Source organism: Bison bison, unplaced genomic scaffold (assembly GCF_000754665.1).
Source record: "Bison bison bison isolate TAMUID 2011002044 unplaced genomic scaffold, Bison_UMD1.0 scf7180017864470, whole genome shotgun sequence".
NCBI lineage: Eukaryota > Metazoa > Chordata > Mammalia > Artiodactyla > Bovidae > Bison > Bison bison.
The window spans coordinates 2,218,217-2,239,513 of record NW_011495031.1 but is presented as its reverse complement, the minus strand read 5'-3'; the positions used below and the strand labels follow the sequence as shown (position 1 = coordinate 2,239,513).

Genomic DNA, 21,297 nt, shown 5'->3' with positions numbered 1-21,297 from the left:
TTATTGATTAAGCATTTATTAAATACCTTCCTAAAGGTCTGAGATACCACTAGGACACTAAGTTAGGACCGAAACATGTGCAAGAATGACCCACATTGAAGTATTAGCTCGTCAGTTCAAATCCAATGTAATTCCCCCTTGAAACAGAACCCCAGATTAAGCAGCCAGCAGCACAGAATCCTCTAATTTAAAGATTTTAAAAGAAAAACATAACCAGAAGGCCCGGTTTTCAAAACTACTGTTAAAGGCCAACGAATTAGCTGGAAGGGAGGGGTGAAAAGGAATCAACCTACAAAGCACTCTGCCATAGAGAGCAGATGCTTGTAGTTTTTTGGTCTCTTTCCTTGAGATAATCACTACCTTGCTGAAAACGGGAAAGGCACCCCCTGCCATCCCCAAGGAGAAAAAAATATTCACCCAAACAGCTTCTCCTTGTTTTTAACCATATATTCCAGGGGTATGTGTGGGAAGATTTTTTTGTTTGTTTTTACATTTATACAGTTTACATTGCTTGACCCATAAATAACACTTGTAAGATTAATAGGGCCATAGTTTTAAAGAGTATTTACATAGCCCCACCATGCATACAGAGCCTTTTTAATACTGAAAAATAAAAAAGAACTTTCCATCACCAGGGTATATAAATTTGACCATCTAAACTTATAAACCCTGACTAAGATACAAGCAATCATTTCATCCATAAATGCTGTTTCTGGTTCCCTAACAAATCTAGCACTGCAGTGTAACAAACATCTTACATTTCAGGGATATAAAAATATCAGCTTTAAAATCTGAACTGTACAGTATGTACATTAATATTTGCACCGTTAAATTAGGAATACACTTAAGTCTATGAAATACTACATTATAAATAGCAATGTTCTTTCCGATCTGTAGCTGGAGCTAATATAATGTTTACCTGGCTAATAAGGGCTGGAAGGGGAGGAGGTGGCCTTGCACAAGGGGATGCACAGTGTTGGCTGGGTCACATGACTACGTGCATGCCACACAACTGGACAGACCGTCAGGACCTGGGTCAACCTGGTGCAGACAAACGACAAACACTATTGCTTGACAAAGGTGGCTCAAGTTCTCCACCGTCTAAAAATCAACACCCCATCCAATCACCTCTCAACAGCTTCTTACGGATCTCTTGAGGTTTGGAGACCAAAGCAGCTGTATCAAATTGTGATGCACCCAACAGACACAAAAGGTCATGTCTACCTGGCACCATCCAAGGAGGGTAAGTGGAGAAATCACACCTTCCAAAGGTGAATCTGACACTGTAAACAGCAGTCGGGGTCTCACTTACATGGGCAAAGCACTTGAATCTATTTTAGCAACTTTCCTATGGAAGAAAAAAGATATGATTTAAGATGGTTAACGGCTAAGTTTAAATACAATCTCCGCAGCTACTACATTAAGAAATAATACAGTTTTTGCCCTTGTGTCCCTTTTTCTTCTTGGATTTAGTTGTCCTCTGACCAAACTGAGGAGTGGGGAGTGCAGAAGCTGGACTAGAAAGGTCGTCTGTGTAGTAGGCGTATCTCTGCGGCCGGGGCTGAGGAATTGGTTGTCCAAGAAAATACCCTTCTTCTTCCGAGTCAGAGGAGGAGGAGGTGGAGGAGGAGCACCAGGAGTCGTCGTCCTCCCCACAGAGGCCTAGAAATCGCGGCCCCCCCGGGTTCTGCAGGGCGTAGTCAGAAGTGGCATGGGTGTACTGCCCATAGAGGTCAGCATTCTGGATGTAGGCCTGGATCTCCCGGGCACTCTTATTCTGGATAAACTTTTCGTAGTTATCGGGGGTGTAGAGCCGCAGCCTGTCCTTGGGAGAGTATTTTCTTTCTGTGACAAGGTTCAGGGCATTGTCTGAGCGGGACTTCCTACTTCTCCTGCGGCGATGGTGGTGTGACCTGGGTCCCCTCTCTTCAAAATGGTACACCCGTCTCCGAGTTCGCTCACTCATGGGCGGCTGCCGGATTTCGATGTTCTCATAGCTTCCATTGTCGATGACATCATCTGAAAACTTGACCTGCTGTGGCCTGGACTGAGACTTGGACCTTCGGAGCACTGGCAGGTGAACAGGCTTCTCCTCGGGCAGGACTTTTTCTGGACACAGCTCTGAACTGAGACTCTTCAAGGACTCCGTGCTCCTGTGCAGCATGGAAGAGTTCAGAGTCCCCATATTGCTCATTTTCTCACAATCTTCTGTCTCTATTTCCTCAAAGTTTTGCAGAGAATACAACGATGGCCTCGGCTTGCTTTCTCCATCCACTGAAGCCCCTAAAAAAAAAGCCAAGACAAGACGTGACCATCAATAATCCTAACACTCTGACAGTGATTACCAACAAGCTTTAGAAGCATTTTGAAGTGCAGTCTCTTGAATTTCAATATCTGATGAATAATCACTAGGCAAAACCAAGAGACATATATACTTAAACGAGAAGAGGTATGAATTTTATCATTGAAACAAGTGGCCCAGCATCTCTTATAAGCCCCAGCCATTTGGGGGCCAAACATGAGTTACAGCCCATGGGATGAGCAGCCAAACTAAAATCTCTTCATAACACTTCTGTCATTAATTTATTAACATGACACATAGAAGCTTCTGTCTCTCAATCCATTAACGCAGCTGTTTATCTGAATCTCTCTCAAAGCAGTCCTTCCCTTTGCATGCACACGGCCACTATTATGGCCCTCTTCTTACGCCCACACTAGTCTTCTCTTATACCTGGACTGGTAGTCGAACAGCCCAAGGGCCAGATCCAGCTCACAGCCTATGTGTGGATAGAGTTTCACTGGGCCAGATAAATCTGTTTGCTTCTCTGCTGCCTATGGTTTTTTTCCACAATGTAGAGTTGAGTAGTTGCAACAAAGACTATGATGTCCCGAAAGTCCTAGCTAGCCTTTTATGGAAAAAAGTTTGCCAAACCCCTGACCCAGGCCTTTATCCAATCTTCTGCTCCATCAATCCATAAACTAATATTCCACTTCCAGGTTAATTTCATTTTAAAACTTTGCTCAAAACTGATGATGTGCTCCTTGTTATAACAGGGCTCAGGCAAGTTAAGCAAAATGGACATAACCCAGCTGACGGTAAGCAACAACAGGGAATGCTGTGAACTGTTGTCAACTGGTGGCTACATAGCGTCCCAGTTTCTAAATAAAGCCTGTTTTTGAGCCTATCATTGTCAAGAAAAGTCAGCAATAAAACAATGTATACCAAATGTTGCCTATTTTTGATATTTAAATGTTGAAACACCTATCATATGGTCTAGCAAACAGGAGGTGCTTAGTATTTAGTCTTACCCACCATTCCTTAAGTCCCCTTAATTACAGGCTTTAATGTTGACAAGCCCAGCTGAAGTCAGGAGGGTAGCTGTCTTAACCCTCTGTGCCCAGCACGTGGCCTGGGGCCCTCCTGGCAGCTGCTCAAACCTTTCCTGCCTATGTTATAATGTAACGTAAGCTTTATGAAAGGATTAGTGTCATTCGCTGAACTATGAAACTCACCAAGCAACAACCGCACCCAAAACTTGCGGCAAGTGTAAGATTCAGGAGCACTGGGGTCTAGGATCAACCTTATCTTTAAATACTTATATAAAGTTGGGCGTTTAGCATCTTGGTTTCTTTGGTGTTCTGTTTTTGTATTTTTGATCACGCCACGTGGCTTGCAGGATCTTAGTTCCTCAACTAGGGATTGAACCCGGGTCATGGAAATGAAAGCACTGAGTCCTACCCATTGGAACGCCAGGTAATTCTCTAGTCTCTTGGTAATTCAACTTTCCACATTTGTAAAATGCAATAATATCCACTCTCTCAGGGTCATTGTAAGGATGAAATGTAGATAACTGATACAAAAGTGTTTTGAAAACATTAAAGTGAAATTATTTTATAATCTGGGTTTAAAAAAAAAAAGACTTAGCTAATTTTGAGCTATCTATTGCCACAGGGCAATTCAGGAAAAAAAAAATGTTCTGTGCTTATGGAGTATGCATATTGATTTTAGTATCTTTAATTCATACAGAATGATCCAAAGAGTCCAATATCTTTCAAGTACAGATGTAGACTCCATCATCCCAATAAATTCATCTCTTCTCTTCAAAACAGGGATAATAATACCTGTCCCCAGAGACTGTACTGAAAATGTATTTTATATGTACGCATACACGTATGTGAGTGTTTGCTTTGCTATCTGTTCTGTTCGGTTGCTAAATTGTGTCCAACTCTTTGTAAGCCCACAGACTGCAGCATGCCAGGCTTCCCTGTCTGTCACCATCTTCTGGAGTTCGCTCAAACTCATGTCCATTGAGTCAATGACGCCATTTGACCATCTCATCCTCTGCTGCCCCCTTCTCCTCCTGCCTTCAATCTTCCCCAGCATAAGTGTCTTTTCCAACCAGTCAGCTCTTCGCGTCAGATGGCCAAAGTATGGAGCTTCAGCTTCAGCATTAATCCTGCCAATGAATATTCAGGATTGATTTCCATTAGGATTGACTGGTTTGATTTCCTTGCTGTCCAGGGGACTCTCAAGAGTCTCTTCCAGTACCACAATTTGAAAGCATCAGTTCTTCAGCGCTCAGCCTTCTCTATGATCCAGCTCTCACATCCATACATGACTACTGGAAAAACCATAGCTTTGACTCTACAGACTTTTGTCAGCAAAGTGGTGTCTCTGTTGTTTAATACACTGTTGTTTTGCTACAGTGTGTAGCATTTAACTGAAACACCTTCCTTCCCATGGTCTACCGTTTTAAAAAACATAGCCCCTACTGGTTGCTGAACTGTAACTTTTGGCATAAACTTTTTAGTGGCTCCTTTTTCAAATACCCCATAATCCCCAGATTACATACCTGTGATATTAGACAAAGCCAAAGAATCCATAGAATCCCGAACACTTTGCTCTGGTTTGAGGTCTGACAAGCACTCCAGGGAATCTTCATACCACTGTGTTTGATCGTGATTGTATCCTGAAGCCCCATGGTCCAGATCCAATTCCTGGAGTCTTCGACTGCTCGCAGGGCCCGGGTGGCTGCCATAAGCTGAATCTCCTAGTCCATCTTGTGACTGTGCCCAATACATATCAGATTGGTATTTTTTACTTGCAAGGCTCTGGTTGTTTTGCTTCAACTCAGTCTTATTTTTAACCATGTTATCAGCTATCCAGTGCTCACTGGCTCGTATGTCCATCTCACTGGGCTGCTGCTGAAAGAGACTTTTATCACCAAACTTGAGGAGGAGCTGTGTCATATAATCTTCATGCTCGGCCCATTCTTCAGGGTCTTCGGGGGTTTCGTGCTCTACTCTGCCTTTCCAAAATTCTTCACTGACAAAATTTGCTCCTTGCCTGGAAAGGCTCAGATCGTCCAGCTTCCGAGAGAGGGTGTCGTCAGCATTGCCTGACAGGCCAGGAAACTTATAGTTCAGAGCAGGGGACAAAAGGAGGGACTGACGACACTGATCTGCTGACCGGCTGCTCTTGCCCATCCGGACACTTCTTCTGGAGTCTCTTGATCGAGCTGACTGGAATGCAGAGTCAGAGGAATCGGAGGCATGCACGTCTTCACCGAGGCTGCATGTCTTCGAGCAATAAATCTGGCCTTGTTTGGGGAGGAAGGGGCATCCCAACAGAGAGGTTTTGCACTGGGCACAGGAAAAGCAGGCCTCCGTGGCATGCCAGTGCTGCCCATCATAGGTCATCTGTGCGTGGTCCACACCTGTTTCGAGAAAGGAAAGAATCACAAGTTATGGTTCCGCCCTGACACAGAGGAAGAAGAAAAGACAGACTGTGGGCATGAGGGCACCTTTGAGGGTGATGAGGCTGTCCTGGATCTTGATAGAGCTGGGACTTACACAGGTGTAGTTAATTCTCATTTATAAATTGATCTCTGTGCTAAATGTCTTTTTAGTTCCAGAATCCTTGCAGAGTCTCCCAGGTCACTTGCAGACATGTGCAAAGTGGCAGAAACTTTGAGTCAAGGGATGCTGCTGCCTCCCAGCTGAGGAGAGAGGGCGCTGCCTCTCGTGTCAGCGCTCACACCTCACACAGGCCCATTTTCTTTCCCACGTTTGCACTTCCTCTTAGTGATTTTGTTTGAAATGGCCCCAGCACAGAGCTGAAGTGCTGTCTAGTGTGGCTCAGCACAGAAGGCTGTGACGTGCCTCACAGAGGCAATCCACGGGTCAGATGAGCTTTGTCCAAGCAGGTGGTACAGGGCTGTTGACTGTGAGTTCGATTTAATGAATCAACAACATATATTAAATAAGGTGTCTTTAAACCAAAATACACAGGAAACAAGATTATCTGTTTGACTGGTTTATGACAATGCTTCAACCACAGGCTCATAGGAACTAACTCACTGTATCTCCAGGAGCAGTGGCTAGGTATTAGATAATCATGTTCATGGGGACTTAACAGATCACAACTGCCTGGGGAGACGAGAATCCAGTCTACACCCATTTATCAAAATTCATCAAACCGAAACACTTAAATCTTTCAGATTTCACTGTACATAAACTGTACCTCCATCAAAAACAAAAAGAAAGAAAAAAACACTGGATAATCAGAGACAGAGTGATGGGTAAGTGGCAAAGCAGGCTGGGCCACAGACGCACCAATATGCTCCCCGCACGTCTCGCAGTACTCTGCATACAGGGACTCGAAGCAGCCGCAGCAGAATGGGCGGCCGTCCTTCATGATGTACCTCTGCCCGCCCAGGACCGTCTCGCACTCCAGGCAGCAGAAGTGTTTCATGTGCCAATGCCGACCCTCAGCCTCTGTGCACTCATCAGCAAAAATTATCTTTAAAGAGAAACAAGAAACCACAGGATGAAAGAAATTCATTTTGAATGATTTTAAAGGCCAGGTTAAATGCATGTTTTCTGGGCAACTGACAGGCACTGGATCTTTTGTTTCTTACAGCCCCAAGCTTACATGTAACTCGATGTAGCTACAAAACAAGAACAGAAATTGAAAACATTGAAAAAGAGAAACCAAGTGCATGCTTACAGAATTCTACATTGGAGTAATACACTTGGTCATATTTTTGCTCCTCAAGCACACTTTGCAGGCATAATCTGGCAAAGAACACATTAACACTGAAATAATTTAGTGGCCTGTGTACCTTTTAATAGAAAAAAAAAAAACAAAACTCACTAAAGTGGCTGTGAGCCACCAGTTACAGTGATCTGGGTGCTGGATGAGTGAACAGCACTGATGCAGATAATGCTTCCTCGGACCTGGTGGCCATCTCCAGATTAAGGACTTTTTGATTTTTCCATATTTTTGGTTTCAAAAACTTTTCAAATAGCACATCATAAAAGAAACTTAAATATACGAAAATAAAAATAAGAAGTTTACTATTACTGATTGAAGCAGACTAGGGAGATATAACGAATAAATGCAATGAGGTTCCCTGGATGGGGTGTCAGAATAAAACACAGACACGAGTAGAAAAACTGAAGAAATCCAAATAAAGTCTATGATTTAGTTAAAATATTATACAATGTTAATTTCTTAGTTTTGATGCATATACCATGATTACATAAGATAATTAACAAGCTAGGAGAAGGGTATACAGGGACTCTTCATGATATTTTTGCAACTCTTCTGTAAATCTAAAATTACTTAAAAATAAAAAGCCTAAGGTAGAAAAACTTCATTTTACACCACCAGCCCTTCCCACACATGCTCCAGGGGTTAACCACTGTGAACTCAGTGTATGTCTTTACACGCTGTTTCTGAGTGTTTACAAATATGTATACAGTCTTGTTCTTCCCCTCTTTGACAAAAATAAGATCAATAGTTACACACTCTTCTTGCAACTTGCTTTTTTCTCACAATCCATCAAGGACATTCTTGTCAGTGGACAAAGACACCTGCTGCCTTCTCTTCATCAGCCGCATGTGTTTCCATTATACCACTGTACAGGGTTATCTTAAAACTATATACACACAGCATACGCAGCAGAGACTTCTATTTGGCTGAGGTGTGAACAGTGGAATATTGGCTGACTAGAAGCTTATTTTTCCCAGTGTTAAGGGATGAACTTTTTTACCTCGTCACATGCTGAGCACCGGGGTTTGAGCAGCTCAGCATGGTGCCGGCCACAGTGAATTTTTCCATCCTGATAAAAATAGATGAGGTCGACCAGCAGCTCACTGCACGTGAAGCAGACAAAGCAGGATGGGTGCCAGCACACTCCCGGGCCCGCTCGAGAGGCAAACACTGCAATCTCACCTCCGTTTATCTTCAACCCACACTAAAAACAAATGGATTTCAATTTAAAACGATGCTTCTTCAATGACTGCAGTCTCTGCCTTTTCCACTTAACACTCAATCCCAAATCTCTCAGGGAAACTCATTTCTGTTCCCTCCTTCTAGCGGTTAAACAGCTCTTCACTGCAGAACTCTCACTCTCCACTGGAGTGAACATGCCTCGGCTTTACTACCTACCGCGCTGGACTGCTCACCGAGAACACTCGCAGTGGTTTTCCAGGGGTGGCCTCCTATTGGATATATTCTTGCTCTAAGAATGTGCAGTAAAGGCCCTGAACGTCTATATTATGTCCCTGTGAACACGAGGCACACCCCAGCCCCGCCCTCCATGCCAGGACCTTAGGATTTCACCCCATGTTTACTTAAGGGGCTGCCTCCCCCATACACACAGCAGTGTGGCCAGTTGCAAACATGAATCCCCATTTAATATTAAGCTACGTTACTTTTCTTTCTCATAGTTTTTGGGTTTTTAGGGCTCACACCGATGCTGGCCTGGCTATCTGCTTCCTCCCACCTCTCCCCGCAGCTGATCCAAGACGTCACCACCCCTCCACCCAGAACTCGCTACCTGCTCGCACACGGCGTGCATTACTGCTCTGGACAGAAGTTTAATTGTTCCTCTTCCTAGTGCTTCTTTCTTCCGCTGAGCACTGAACACTTGAAGTTCTTTTTTCTCCTCCTCACTCAAAGTCTGGCAGTACCGCACCTTCACAGAAGGAAACAGAAGCACCCTCTGATGTACACAGCCTCCCTCACCAATTTTTTATTTCCAGAATTGAGTCTCAGGAAATAAAACAGCAAGTGTAGCTGGTCTGCCCTCATGAATCCCTAGTTTTAAAAATGACCCCATACCTTTAAAACGACAACAAATCTTGCAGCTTCTCTAGCAAAAGTGAAATGCAATCTGAAGGAATAGTCTGTCTGTCTTTTTTTTTTTTTTGGCCACACCATGCAGCACGTGGGATCTTAGTTCCTCGACCAGGGACTGAACCCACACCCCTTGCATTGGAAGCATGGAGTCTTAACCACTGGACTGCTGCAGAAGTCCTTTATTTGTTTTAAAAAAAAAAGGATGAAAAGTTTAATTTAAACTTTTATCAGCAGAGATGCTAAAAAAAAAAACCTAAGGCATTAAGCTTTCTTCAAAAGGTTTAAACTGGTTACCTGCCACCTTCATTATACATTCTACAGGCACTCAAGCCCACTGCAGGCCCAAAGCCCCATTCAGCTCTGACTGGGCGAAGGGGTGGAGAAATTGCAGGAATCTGTAGGTTCCTGATAACTGGTGGGTGGCTGCAAACACTATAAAAAACGAACTTGTGTTAAGTTTATTGCACTGACACTCTTTTCTCTCTTGAAGAATGGAGAGCTGTATTCTCCAGCCCAATTTTATCTGAAGAAAGGCAAAAGAGTCTAAAGTTTATGGGAGGCATCACAACGCTGAGGGTGGATTTTTTTTTTTCCTAATTAGCCTTCTTCCTGTTCTTTTACCTCATTATCATGTGGTGGCAACTGGTACAAAAGCTGTTTAATTCGGTGCTTCTCTCCAGGGCTGTTAACATAAGGAACCTTTTCCTCTGGTAAGCAAGCAAAATAGAGCTGGATCTGAGGGAGAGAGGGAGGAGGACGTCAGCACACAGGAAGCGAACACTTCAGCTCAGTCCACCCCGAGAAGTTACCCTGCCCTTTAGGTAGGGCTCCAGCCTCTGACAGGATGTGGCTGCTGGCCGCTAATGAGAAGACCAGCTGAGCCAGGCCAGAAGACGTGCAAACCCCCAGTTAGCTAGCACCCAGCTGCTAAAGGGCTCTTCAGGAATGTAATTTGTAGTAACAATCAGGGGTATTATAAATTACACACCATAAAATATGCACATTTAATGCTACCATTCCTGAGTGATCTCCCTAGGGTCAGCCAAGAGAGTGCTGAGTGAACACTGGCAGTGACCACACAGGCTGTGTGACACTGTCCACAATCCAGCCACTACACAAACACACTGGATTTGCTCTCTGAATTTCACAGGTTGCAAAGACAAAAGCTGTTCTGTTAAACTTTGTAAACTCTCCCTTATCAGGTTCTCTCAAGCTTCAGCTTTCTTTGCTTCCATGGGTGCTGTTTTCTAAATACCTGGAGTCAATTTCCCCCAAACAACTGGAGGGAAGCTATAATGAGCTGTACTTAGTTCATTTTGAAAGAACTCAATTTTTGTTTGAATTTTTTTTTTTCTTTCTGTTGTATCTAAAGGAAACCCCTTAATGAATGCTGCAAAGGATGCTGCAGTGCTGAGGAAGAATGAAAATGATTCAAGAAATGAGAAGACTAAGGAATTTGGGGCCTGTCTGCTTCAATATTTCAAGATCTCACAAACCTACCCTCCGAAGCTGCAGAAAGGGCTCTCTCTTAAAGGTCTGTCGAAACACTGCGTTCCTACCTGGAGTCCAGCTCTCCCCCATGTCCCAGTGTATCAGCCACCAGAGCTTGTAGGGCTGTAAATGCTAAACACCAGCTATGTGTGTACCAGGCACTGTGTGAGGCCCAGGATGAATCGGAAACCCCTCTTCTCAAGGGGGTGCCCACCAAACGGGAAACACAACCGTAACTCAGGAGCCCAACTGCCTCCCCTTGTTTCAAACTACCTTGGCCCCTGTGTCCGTCACCAGCAATTTTTTAACAAGTTCATCATTATAAGGATATTGGGAAGATAAAAACAGGTACACATAATGTTCTCATCTTCCTTAAAATAACAATACAACAAAGCACAAAATTAGCTCTTTAATTTTTTTTCCGATTCACATGGTGTGGTGACAGAATCTTTCCTGTGCAAGGTTATCAAAGGTCTATTTAAGCAGTGACTCTGAAATGGCCTCACAGCTCTGTCTCCTCTCTTCCAAAGCCCAGGCACTGCAGAGAACTGCCAGAGAAACTTTCCCCTTTTCTTTCATTACCTTTTTGTTGTTACTGAAGTTTTTCAAAAGGTTAGTAAATTCCTCCCACTCTCTCCAAAGGGACACCTAAGTCAGAAATCCACATAACAAAGGCAAAGGCAGCACTCTGGGTTTCACTCATCAGGGCAAAAACAGCATCCTTCTGGACCCAAGAGTATGAAAGGGATTGGAGACTTTCATTGAGAAACTAAGTGTGACTTAAAAAAGCAAAACCATCAGAAAAAAGAGTAAGGCCCGAGGACACAGCATGTCACTGAGGCAGTGACGTCTGATCACTAAAAAACAGAACACCAAAGACCTTAAATCACACTGAAAACCAGAAAAGTGGACGATGTGGTTCCCACCTGCTCGGGTCTGAGGCCTGGGGGTACCCAGGCGTACTCCTCCAGTGCGCAGCCCGAGTCATCATCCGATGTGGAGCTCCGCTGGCATCCAAAGGCAAGTTTGCTCATTTTGGGCTCCATCTCCAAAGGCATCATAACAGAGTCAACAGCTGGCTTCTCAGTCACAGGACATCAGACCGTGGCTGCTGTGAGCAATATAAGACAATCAAAGAGATGAATCTGAAGTCATGACTCTTACCCTCCAAGAGCTTTTATTGAACACGTATGTACACACACTGGGGCCCAGAGAAAGGGACCAAATGACCAGTGTCACCGCCCTCAGGCCCCCAGATCTTAAAAACTACGGCTGCACGATGCGGAAAGAGGCCCGTTAGCAGCTCAGCCAAACTAGTTTATCTTCAGATGCCTTTAAAAGGTACTTCTCTACACACTGTTCATTAAAAAAGTTCTCAAGAAAATTGCACTGCTAACTAACTTCCCACAAATGAATCCCTGCGGAGCCCAGGAGTTGGGTTCGAGCCTCCCGCCTTGTCCGCTCCTATGCGCTGTGAAAGGATTGCTCCAGCCACCCAAGTTGCTTCCCAGCATCTCCTGACTCATCTTCCCAGCGGAGGCATGCTGCCTGCCAGTACAGAGTGGGTCGGCTGGGCCACACTGCTTAGGTTTCAAGTTTCCAATAAAGTCTGAGAGGCACTGAACTTCGTTTACTCAGGGAGAAGAAACAGCACAGTTAAATTCTTACACAGCACATTAAATTCACAAGCCTTTATATCCATGGGCTACAGTCAGCCAGACATTCATTAATGAGTTCCTTCATAAGAAAGTCACTGAATCTGAGCACTAGGTTAAAATAAAATCCAGCGCGGTGACTATAAGCATTGAACTGTGTTAATGGCAGGCTTTCAAATGAAAAGCTCTGTAGTACCTGGTGGCTCAGTCGGTAAAGAATCTGCCTGCCAATGCAGGGAGACCCAGGTTCAATCCCTGGATCAGGAAGACGCCCTGGAGAAGGAAATGGCAACCCACTCCAGTATTCCTGCCTGGAAAATTCTATGAACAGAGGAACCTGGTGGGCTACAGTCCATGGAGTTGCAAAAAAGTGGGACATAACTTAGTGACTAAACTACCACACCACCACCCACCTACTGTGTGTGACATGCTCTCAACCTGCTGCTGGACACATGAGGTATAAACCCAGCTCTGAAAAGTCTCCTCAGATGAAGGCCTATAAGTGTTTAGACAGCAGTCCTGACCTACAGCCTAAGAACTTTGTTATCACCATGCATGTCCCTTCTGAGTTACTTCTGGTTCTTAAAAATCATCCCCTATTCCCAGTCACTAAGATGAAAAAAAGATAGAAGACTTTCAGGATCAGATGCAGCCTTTTATACTTCTCTCCAACAACAGCAACAAAAAAAAGAAATTTACAGGTAATTCAGTTCAGTTGCTTAGTCGTGTCCGACTCTTTGTGACCCCATGGACTGCAGCATGCCAGGCTTCCCTGTCCATCACCAACTCCCGGACCTTGCTCAAACTCATGTCCATCGAGTCAGTGATGCCATCCAACCATCTCATCCTCTGTTGACCCCTTCTCCTCCTGCCTTCAATCTTTCCCAGCATCAGGGTCTTTTCCAACGAGTCAGTTCTTTGCATCAGGTGACCAAAGTATTGGAGTTTCAGCTTCAGCATCAGTCCTTTCAATGAATATTTCTAAGAAATGACTTGCCCAAGGTCACACAGCTAAAAGCCAGAGTCTAGTCACACTGCAGCAAGTCTAATACATGGGACTTCTGAAAATTCTTCTGCTTTAAATGATCCTCTCATTTGCTTCAACAGGTAGGAAAAACACTGTCAGCCTGACAGTCATTTGTCAGTGACACTCTCAGTGCAACGCTACTTACTTACAAGTGTTAGAACATGTTACCTATTAAATCCTATGAGTACGAAAACTTATGACTTTTCTTTGATGAATCAAAGGACACTAAAATTTTAAAATTCTAACAGTTCACAAAAGGGGGGGGGCACCAAGCACCCAAAAGGTACAATCTTTATTAGAAAAAGGAGTAATGCCACACAGAAGACAGTATTCCAACTAATAAACTTAACTTTCCTTCACCCTGAACAAAAAGTAAAGCTGACCTCATTTCCTGCCCCACCACTGGGGGGAACTGACCTTTTACACAAGACATCATTTCACGCAGGTGCACTTCATTCATGGCTCAACTGAGGGGAGGCTTTCTAAACATCGACACATTCCTCTTACCATTCAATAAAAAAGGATGTGTTAATGAAAGTCAGAGCACTTCTTGGATCTACTCTTTCCCTTTTGTTTTGAAAAAAATAACAACTGCATATCAAAGGGAGAAGAACAGAGGATAAGAATTTAATTCATGACTCAAAACACCCCACTAGGAGAAAGGGTGCCTTCAATGCTATTGAACCCAAATCATGAACTATGCATGTCTGTCCTTTGCCAAATATGGCTGAAAAGGGAGACTTGAAGGTACGTGCTCTGCACAGACTTACCAAGAACATAAATATTAAGCAGAACCTAAAAATTAAATGTCATTGTATTTTAAAACAAGAGAAAACACCACAAATTAAGACAAATGAATTTTCCATACTAGCACAAAGATGCAGACTGCCAAAGAGCTGAATTATTCTTATGGCTACATTCCTGATCAGCCTTTGGTGGCAACTGTACAGTAAATACTATACTAAGCAATCAGCACTCGATGCCACGGTCCCCGTGCTCCCAATCACCTGGGTGTGCCAGCCGCGTCTCCAGCCGGCAACTCCCACAGCCATACCAGCCTCGCCTCAAACTGTGCTGCAAACTGTCATTCAGCACTCATGGTGAAGCGATGAGCTGAAGAGCACGAGTGAGATGGGTGCGGCTCTCAGTGTCCTTTGTTGGCACTCTGACAGCTCACTCACTCCTCTGTGCCCAGCCTGGCATAATCAGTGATGTGACAGCCGATTACCACATCAAACAACCCCACGAGGGCGTATCTGCTTAAAACTGAGGAGGAAACCGAGGCTCAGAGTGATCGGCCATGGGTCACCTGCCCAAGGGCAGCTGCCTTAGAACACGGTTCATCTGTGACCTTAAACCCCTGCAACTCCACGCTGCCTCCTGGGTGAAGCTTTTTCATTTGTGAAGTAGTCAGACTGCTGGAGCACAGACATGCCTGATGACACAACCAGATCGGGCCCATCCACCTCCCCCAGAGAGGGCATTTCAAGGAGACTTTCATATAGTCAAAAGGATCATAAAAATTCAACGGCCTCATGAACTGTTGCTTCAGTTCAGTTCAGTTCAGTCGCTCAGTCATGTCCGACTCTGTGACCCCATGAATCGCAGCACTCCAGGCCTCCCTGTCCATCACCAACTCCTGGAGTTCACTCAGACTCACGTCCATCGAGTCAGTGATGCCATCCAGCCATCTCATCCTCTGTCATCCCCTTCTCCTCCTGCCCCCAATCCCTCCCAGCATCAGAGTCTTTTCCAATGAGTCAACTCTTCGCATGAGGTGGCCAAAGTACTGGAGTTTCAGCTTTAGCATCATTCCTTCTGAAGAACACCCAGGGCTGATCTCCTTTAGAATGGACTGGTTGGATCTCCTTGCAGTCCAAGGGTTGTTTCAGAGCTTTTAATTTGGAGAATGTCTTTTTCCTTTATATCAGAGGATAATTACTTAAAATGACAAAATATTACATGTACTAGTAAGGTCTAAGAGCTGTCCAAAAACAAATATTAAAAAAGTACAGCTTAGTCACGGTGACCTCCTACTTATCAGACAGTGGTAGAGATGCTGTATTGCCACAGCTACTTTTTCTCTACTTGACAGCATAACAACTTTAAGTCAGATTTTTCTTTTATAAATTACCTGTGCTTGTCAGCAGACCCAGAAAGTATACTGTTAAGTATATCACTGTCTCAGACTACATCATATGCAAGAAACTGACTGCTGAGGAGGGTTCTTGATCTCATAAATATCCCCTATGTAGACATTTACATGGCTACATGGTATTTACTTTGTAGCACAAGAGAAAAGAGGGAAGCCTGGCCATTGCTTATGCTCTGGGTGATGAGAAAGGGTCTTCCTAATGACATCTTCATGTGGCTGCATTTGCTTTTTGCCAAAATACTATTAAATATCTTTTAGGCCAAACATGAAACCATTGCTGAATTAGATCTAATAGGAAAATCCTATTCATTCTATTTCCAGGTATTGTCTCTCAAGACTAATCATGTGAAACAGATCAACAAACCAAGTCTGCAAGTAAGTTGAATAATAATTGAAATAGGACTTCCCTCGTGGTTAAGTAGTTCAGAACCCACCTCCCAATGAAGGGGATGTAGGTTCGATCGCTGGTAGGGGAACTAAGATCCCACATGCTGAGCTGCACCAGAAGACCCAACAACTAAGACTGGACACAGCCAAGTAAATGAATAAATAAATATTTTTTAAAAATTGAATTTTGGGGTTTGATATAAAACAAAACTTTTTTTTGGCAGAACCACAGTTACACAGACAAAGCTGGCCCTGTCCTGTGTCTCATATTTATTTTGTATATTATTTACTGTTGTAAATTTTTATTTTGCTGTAATTTCAAACTTCAGAGAAGTTGTAAGAAGAGTAAGGAACAAACTTAGGCAGCCTTTTACCCAGACTCATCAATTGTTTACATTATGCTTCATCTGCTTTATCCTCCTCCTCCACACACATACACACACGCTTTTGTGGGAACCATTTGAAAATATTTTTTACATTCTCTTACTTAACCACAATTAAACATGGTATCTTAAAGTTTATTTTAAAAAAATAAAACTATGTGCAAGATACCATGTTAGATGCCAAAAATAAATTGAATAAAAAGCCAGAATAGCTCAAATCATCATATTCTGTGCTTATTCTGAGGCAGGTTTCTTGTCCTGGTCTTGAAATGCGGCAATAAATGGAATGAACTCAATCACAAGTGAACAGCAATCATGCATTAACCAATTCTACACAAGGTTTGCCCCTTAAAGAAATGAACCAGTAGTGGCCCTACCTCTCCAATGTCTTTATGATTCTGGATGTAAATAAGTCTGATAAGGCAGAGAAAAGAAGTAAAACAGTTTGAGTCTGACCATGAAGGAAATGTGCAGGGGAAGCAATATCTTAAAGCTAATAACATGTCAAAGAGGCCCGAGGCTGGGTAAGGAGAGATGAGATGCTTATTCCTAGAAAGATGAGGATTCTAAAGTGGAAGAATCCCATTTCCCCTGCTTTGTCCTTTCTTTTCCTTTTTCCTTCAAGATAGTTAAATAGCTACTTCTCACCATTTAAAAAGATTCAGAGACAAACAGCTCACAGATGTATGGCTTCTCAATCATCATATACCTGTCAAAAGAACACCTGACCTGGGGGAAAGGAGCAGAGCTGAGGGAAGGCAACTTGTTGCCCTGGGCATTCAGATAGCTCCGCCCCCAAGTCCTCAGGCTATTGTGGGGCCTGGTTCTTTCAAACAGCAACTATTTTCCTTCCAAAGATGGCCTAAGGATGTGACAGTTTTTAAAGAATAAAATAAACAAACATAAAGAATTGAAGTTATCAATGAGTTGTACCAATTGGCACTGTTCCTTTCACTCTGATTACATACATCTGGAAGCTGACCAGTGACATCCAAAATGAGAACTCGTTAGTAACAAAGACTGAACACTGACAGGGGAGCTTCATCTTCTTTTTGAGTTCAGGACACTCCAGCCTCCTGAAGGGCAAACAGTATTGATAAATTATTGGCCACCATTCCTAGCTCCCTTGGAGTGAGGTCAGAATAACTAGATAAAATCTAGTTATCTACATAAAATCTCTGGCAGACAGACACTAAGACAGAGACACACACACTGCATGTGTAAACGGTCTATGGAGCATGGCAGGATCTTTCCAGGTGTCTGACACAGAGCAGAAATCAGGAGCCCCTACTGGTGCTATGAGGCTGTGAGCTGGCACTTGTTCCCCAAATTCAATCATTTAAGGAGGAGTCCTTTATGAAATTTATTTTCCAGATTCACCTACTCCACTCATTTATTCATCCTTATATTTAAGGACCATTACTGAATCGTTCTGAGAAACATCAAAAAACAAGGCAACTGACATTCATTCCATTAAAAGCTGGAACTTTTTTTTAAGTACCTGCTGTGATAAGAATGTTTTCAAATTTCATTTGGAATTTCCTTGCTTTCTTTAATACTGGTGGTGTGTGTAAACTATACATGATTTAGCCTTTGGCTGATCATTTGTTTTCATTTTGAGTAGAAGATGAACAGTGTAAAGAACACTGGTTTTAGGAGTTTAAACAAAAGGAGCTCTAAGTCAGCCATCCAGCTGGGAACAGCCTGGGAACCATCCTCAAGGATGAGCTGAGGACTATCTCACAATGCAGAGCTGATGTCCAGAATTGCATGGCTCCAGACACATGACTCGGAGAAGGCAATGGCACCCCACTCCAGTACTCTTGCCTGGAAAATCCCATGGATGGAGGAGCCTGGAAGGCTGCAGTCCATGGGGTCGCTGAGGGTCAGACACGACTGAGTGACTTCACTTTCCCTTTTCACTTTCATGCATTGGAGAAGGAAATGGCAACCCACTCCAGTGTTCTTGCCTGGAGAATCCCAGGGATGGGGGAGCCTGGTGGGCTGCCGTCTATGGGGTCGCACAGAGTCGGATACGACTGAAGTGACTTAGCAGTAGCAGCAGACACATGACTTTAATTTGTTGCTTTCAATGTTCTATAAATTAGGCAATTACAGTTTGAAAAGTTTGTCCACAAGTACATAGAATAATTATGCTGTCAATTATTGTTATTATGCTGTCCATTATTATATGGACAAGGGCTTAGCGTTCCTCCCATAAGCACAGCAATCACTGTTTAAGATAAAATACAGTATGTGAAGGTGTTATTCAAACTAAAAAACTGCCTTATTATTTTGCTATGCTATTTTGGCCACTTGGAGATCATTTATTTTCTACTGAGCTATATGCTGCCTCTAGGATAGTTAAGGATTATTATTTTGATTGACCTTGACATATACATAAGTGAGCCTTTACTATTTTTCCCTAAAAATCTTAACAAGTCAACATAGCATATGAAAGTCTAGAGGCAGTAAATGGTCAATGTTTTGCTGAAAGACACATTCTTCCTAGATGACAATGGTACCACTGAATAACTGCACATCTCAAGCAGAAGACTTTGGACTAAACCCTATAGACAAGGAAAAGGACAAAAGGCAGATAAGTAGGAAGTTTCCCTTCTTGGTCTTACAATTAATATGACAGTGATGGTCAGAGAAGAGAAAAGGAACCTGGAAGGGGCCTACTAGCCCACCGTCATCAAGAGAGCCTAAAGGTAGTAGCATGCGAAGAGAAAGTAAAAGGAACCAATAAGAAAGAGGAAAACTGGGTCAAAGAGGGTTCTGAGTCCTAGGTGATTGAAAAACAATGCACCAATATGGAAATATTGTCTAGGCAAGTCAGCAGGGAGTGAGGATTTGAGAGCATTGAGATGAATGAGTTCAATCAGATTCACATCGAGGCTATAACTGTGCATCAGTGCTGGTATGGTTCCTATTATTCATCATTTTCTTGGACCAAGTCACCGAATCAAATCAAAATCATGCAAATAGAAAACAGAATAATTTTCAGTGCTGGCCATTGACTAATGAAGTCTAAGGTCATACCCTTAATTACAAATACATTTTCTAATGAAATTCCACCTTAGTTCCTATGAGAAGACTACCCGCAGCATTGCAGGATCCTTAGGAAAAAGTTATTTCTGGTGTGGACATGCCCAGGAAAGCTAAAAGTCCTTTGATCACCAGAAACCAGAACAGATACTGATTTGTGAAGTCAGTTGGGCTAACATTCCCTAAGTGTCCCCTGCTGCTAAGTGTCATCCTGTGGGCCACAAGCTGCTTAACAACTTCTTTGTTTAACTGCTTGTTAACAAGGCCTTGGTACATAGAAGATTCGGGTCACACACACCCACTCAAGATCTGCTCTAATTCAGCCAGGCTAAATATGCAGGTGAGTTAAATTTAACTACAGACTCATTTGGTAGTAGGGAATCCTGTAACACTTCCATTGTTCACAACACACACACACACACATCCAAGCACACTCATGCTCGTGTGCACACACACAGATATATATACCCTAGTTTTATGGTGTCCTTAGCTTAAAAAAAAAAAAGTCAGAAATCTACAAAAGCCATAGGTCTCAAAACTATTACAATCAAGATTTGAATTTCATAGCAAACATTACTAAACTGTAATCTCTTTTAAGTTTTCACATAAAGAGCACTCAAGCCTATTGTCTGCTAAAGACAATAAGAAAGTCCTGGCCAACAGAGCCCAACCCAATTGTACTTATTCTGAAATGAATCACAATAACTGTAAAATAAAAACGAAGGTATCCGAAGATATTGCTTATGAAACATTCCTTGACTAAAAGGACTTCATACCAGCAATTAGTGACATCAGGCCATGAGCCCTTTGGCTTTTTCTGTATTTTCCAGGTAAACCTCCATTCAACTTGTACATTTTCCGATAGCTGAGTGGCCCGACAGGCACCACACCAGTGCCAAGAAGCTATCTATTTTTCCAAGAGGAAATGTGGCACTCTGCAGGGTTTCAAAGCAGGCTAATTTCATGCACAAATACATTCCACGACAGTAAGACAGACTGCTTAACAAAAGGAGGAAACCTGATGACAAAGCACGGTCCTTTGCCAGAGCGGCGCTTCGGGGGGTCAGGTTATTTGGCTGTAAGCCGGCCTGTAAGGCAAAATCCAAAGGGCAGGCCACGGTGTGAGGCGGGCGGCGCGAGGCGCTGTCTAATGAATTCATTATTTTCCATAATGGGAGTCGCAGATATTTTCTCAAAATCGTATTCAAGTCTCCTATTGACTTTTTGAATTTCCATTTTCAACGGCGGCCCAAGGAAACGGCAGCCAGACTTGACTCCAATGTACACACAGACTCGGGTTTCACCCCGTCACCTGTTGGCTCCCGAACAACACTCCTCTTTGTGAAACTCACAGCCCTCATTTGAAACAAGTTTCCAGAGAAAACACTTCAAGAAAGTGTTTGAGAAGTCACAAGACTCGAGTTGTAAAAACAAATTCCACACATAGCCTGACTTATACTGACACAGATTAATGTGAAAACCCGAGGTTTTTAAAAAGGCCGCGGGAGAGGAGTCGAGGAGAGGATATCACCCCGTCCTTCGTTAAAACCCAGGGGGCTAATTCGAGGTGGGCCGCGGGGGACGGGCTGCGGGGCTCCGCCGGGCCCTCCGCGTCCGCCTCAGGAACGCCCGGAGCCGGAGCCCGCAAGCCCACCCTCCGCGCGGCGCCGGCTGCTCGGGCCGCCAGGGGGCGCCCGGGCCGCGGGTCCGACTCGGGCCCGGGCTCCTCCGCCTCCGCGGCCTCCCGCACTTAGACGCCCAGCTCCACATCCCGAGGCGAGGAGACGAGCCCTTCTCGGCGCCGGCGAGAGCCCCGTGAGGGCAGCTCCTCGACGCCCGGAGCCTTCGAGGCCCCCGCGCCGCCCTCGGGGCAGCGTGACCTCCTCACCGGGGTCCGCACTCGTTCCACCGCTGGACGGCGGCACCGAGCGACCGCGGGTCCCCGCGTCTATCCCCAGCCTCCGACGCGAAACCCTCCGCGTAGCCTCAGCATTCAGCCC

At 44.0% G+C, this 21,297-nt stretch overlaps 1 protein-coding gene across 6 annotated transcripts in view; it reads right to left on the bottom strand.

The window, feature by feature from the left end:
• PRICKLE1 (prickle homolog 1 (Drosophila)) overlaps positions 1 to 21,297 on the bottom strand; it is a 109,515-nt gene continuing 88,218 nt past the window's right edge. For 5 of the 6 annotated variants that reach the window (XM_010860753.1, XM_010860756.1, XM_010860752.1 and 2 more), the window contains exons 2-8: positions 11,566 to 11,750; positions 9,770 to 9,883; positions 8,847 to 8,984; positions 8,058 to 8,261; positions 6,616 to 6,802; positions 4,854 to 5,717; positions 1 to 2,283 (exon numbers count right to left, since the gene is read on the bottom strand). In XM_010860753.1, coding sequence (XP_010859055.1) covers positions 1,421 to 2,283; positions 4,854 to 5,717; positions 6,616 to 6,802; positions 8,058 to 8,261; positions 8,847 to 8,984; positions 9,770 to 9,883; positions 11,566 to 11,700 — 2,505 coding nt within the window. In that variant the 5' untranslated portion in view covers positions 11,701 to 11,750 and the 3' untranslated portion in view covers positions 1 to 1,420. The remainder of the gene's footprint in view (positions 2,284 to 4,853; positions 5,718 to 6,615; positions 6,803 to 8,057; positions 8,262 to 8,846; positions 8,985 to 9,769; positions 9,884 to 11,565; positions 11,751 to 21,297) is intronic. The other variant, XM_010860755.1, reaches the window with a different exon arrangement.